Here is a 990-nt window from a genome sequence, read left to right as displayed (position 1 = left end):
GTGCGGGCCCTGCGGGCAGCAGCAGCTGTATGAGGGTAGAGGGGGGGGCCCCCCTAGACTGTCTCTTCTTCTCTCGTTGCTGGGGGCCCCTGTTGGTTGTCGTGCTGCTGCTGCTGCTGCGTGGCCTGAGGGTCTGCAGGTTTGTGAGGCGCAGCAGCCGTTGCTGCTGCTGCTGCTGCTGCTGCTGCAGTTGCTGCTGCAGTTGCAGTTGCAGCTGCAGCTGCTGCAGCAGCAGGTGCAGCAGCTTGGGTGTTTCTGGTTTGTTTCCGTCTCCTCCTAAACTTTGTGTGTGAGCTTTCGTATATATAGCAGCTCTGTCTCTTGCTGCTGCTGCTGCAGCTGCTGCGGCTTCTGCTGCTGCTGCTGCTGCTGCTGGTTGTTACTGTAGTTGGGGGCCCCCTGCAGCAGCACGGGCGTCCTTTGAGTGTATCTGTCTCCGATGGGCCCCCGATTAAAAGGTGCTGCAGCTGCTGGTGGTGGTGTTGCTGCTGCTGCTGCTGCTGCTGCTGCTGCTGGTGCTGCTGCTGGTGGTGGTGCTGCTGGTGGTTCTAGTGCTGGTGGTTCTATTGGTGCTGCAGCAGGAGATTCTTCAATGCATGCAGCTCCAGCAGCAGATGCAGCAGCTGCAGCAGCAGCAGCAGCAGCAGCAGCACCAGAAGAAGCAGAGGGGGCCCCACTCACAGACGAAACTAACAGCAGGTCAGGGGGCAGGGGGGAGCAGCAGACAGACACCCCCTCCCCTAGCTTCAGCGATGCATCTGTGTGTACATATATAGACAAGGGGGCCCCCGGGGGCCCCCCCCCTATCCCTCCTCTTAGTCCTACAGATAAGCTGGGGGCCCCCCCCCTCTCATCGTCTCTAGGGGGGGGCCCCCAAGGGGCCCCCCTCAACCACCAACCCGTACCCTCTCCTGCTGCAGCAGCAGCAGCAGATGGGGGGGGGGGCCCTTCAGACTGCATGGAGGGGGGCCCCCCGGGGGGGGCCCCCAG

General features: G+C 62.7%; 1 protein-coding gene across 1 annotated transcript in view; it reads right to left on the bottom strand.

Moving 5' to 3' along the window:
* The window catches only part of EMH_0078790 (uncharacterized protein), a gene marked incomplete at both ends in the record, with an annotated part of 1412 nt that extends 452 nt beyond the window's left edge, over positions 1 to 960 (bottom strand). The window contains 2 exons of the mRNA XM_013500042.1: positions 3 to 223; positions 283 to 960. Of these exons, the coding sequence (XP_013355496.1) occupies positions 3 to 223; positions 283 to 960 (899 nt within the window). The remainder of the gene's footprint in view (positions 1 to 2; positions 224 to 282) is intronic.
* Positions 961 to 990: the final 30 nt, after the last annotated feature.

This window comes from Eimeria mitis, genomic scaffold (genome assembly GCF_000499745.2).
Source record: "Eimeria mitis Houghton genomic scaffold, Emh_scaff4958, whole genome shotgun sequence".
Taxonomy (NCBI): Eukaryota; Apicomplexa; class Conoidasida; order Eucoccidiorida; family Eimeriidae; genus Eimeria; species Eimeria mitis.
The sequence above is the reverse complement of the archived record's forward strand: the minus strand, read 5'-3'. Positions and strand labels throughout refer to the sequence as shown.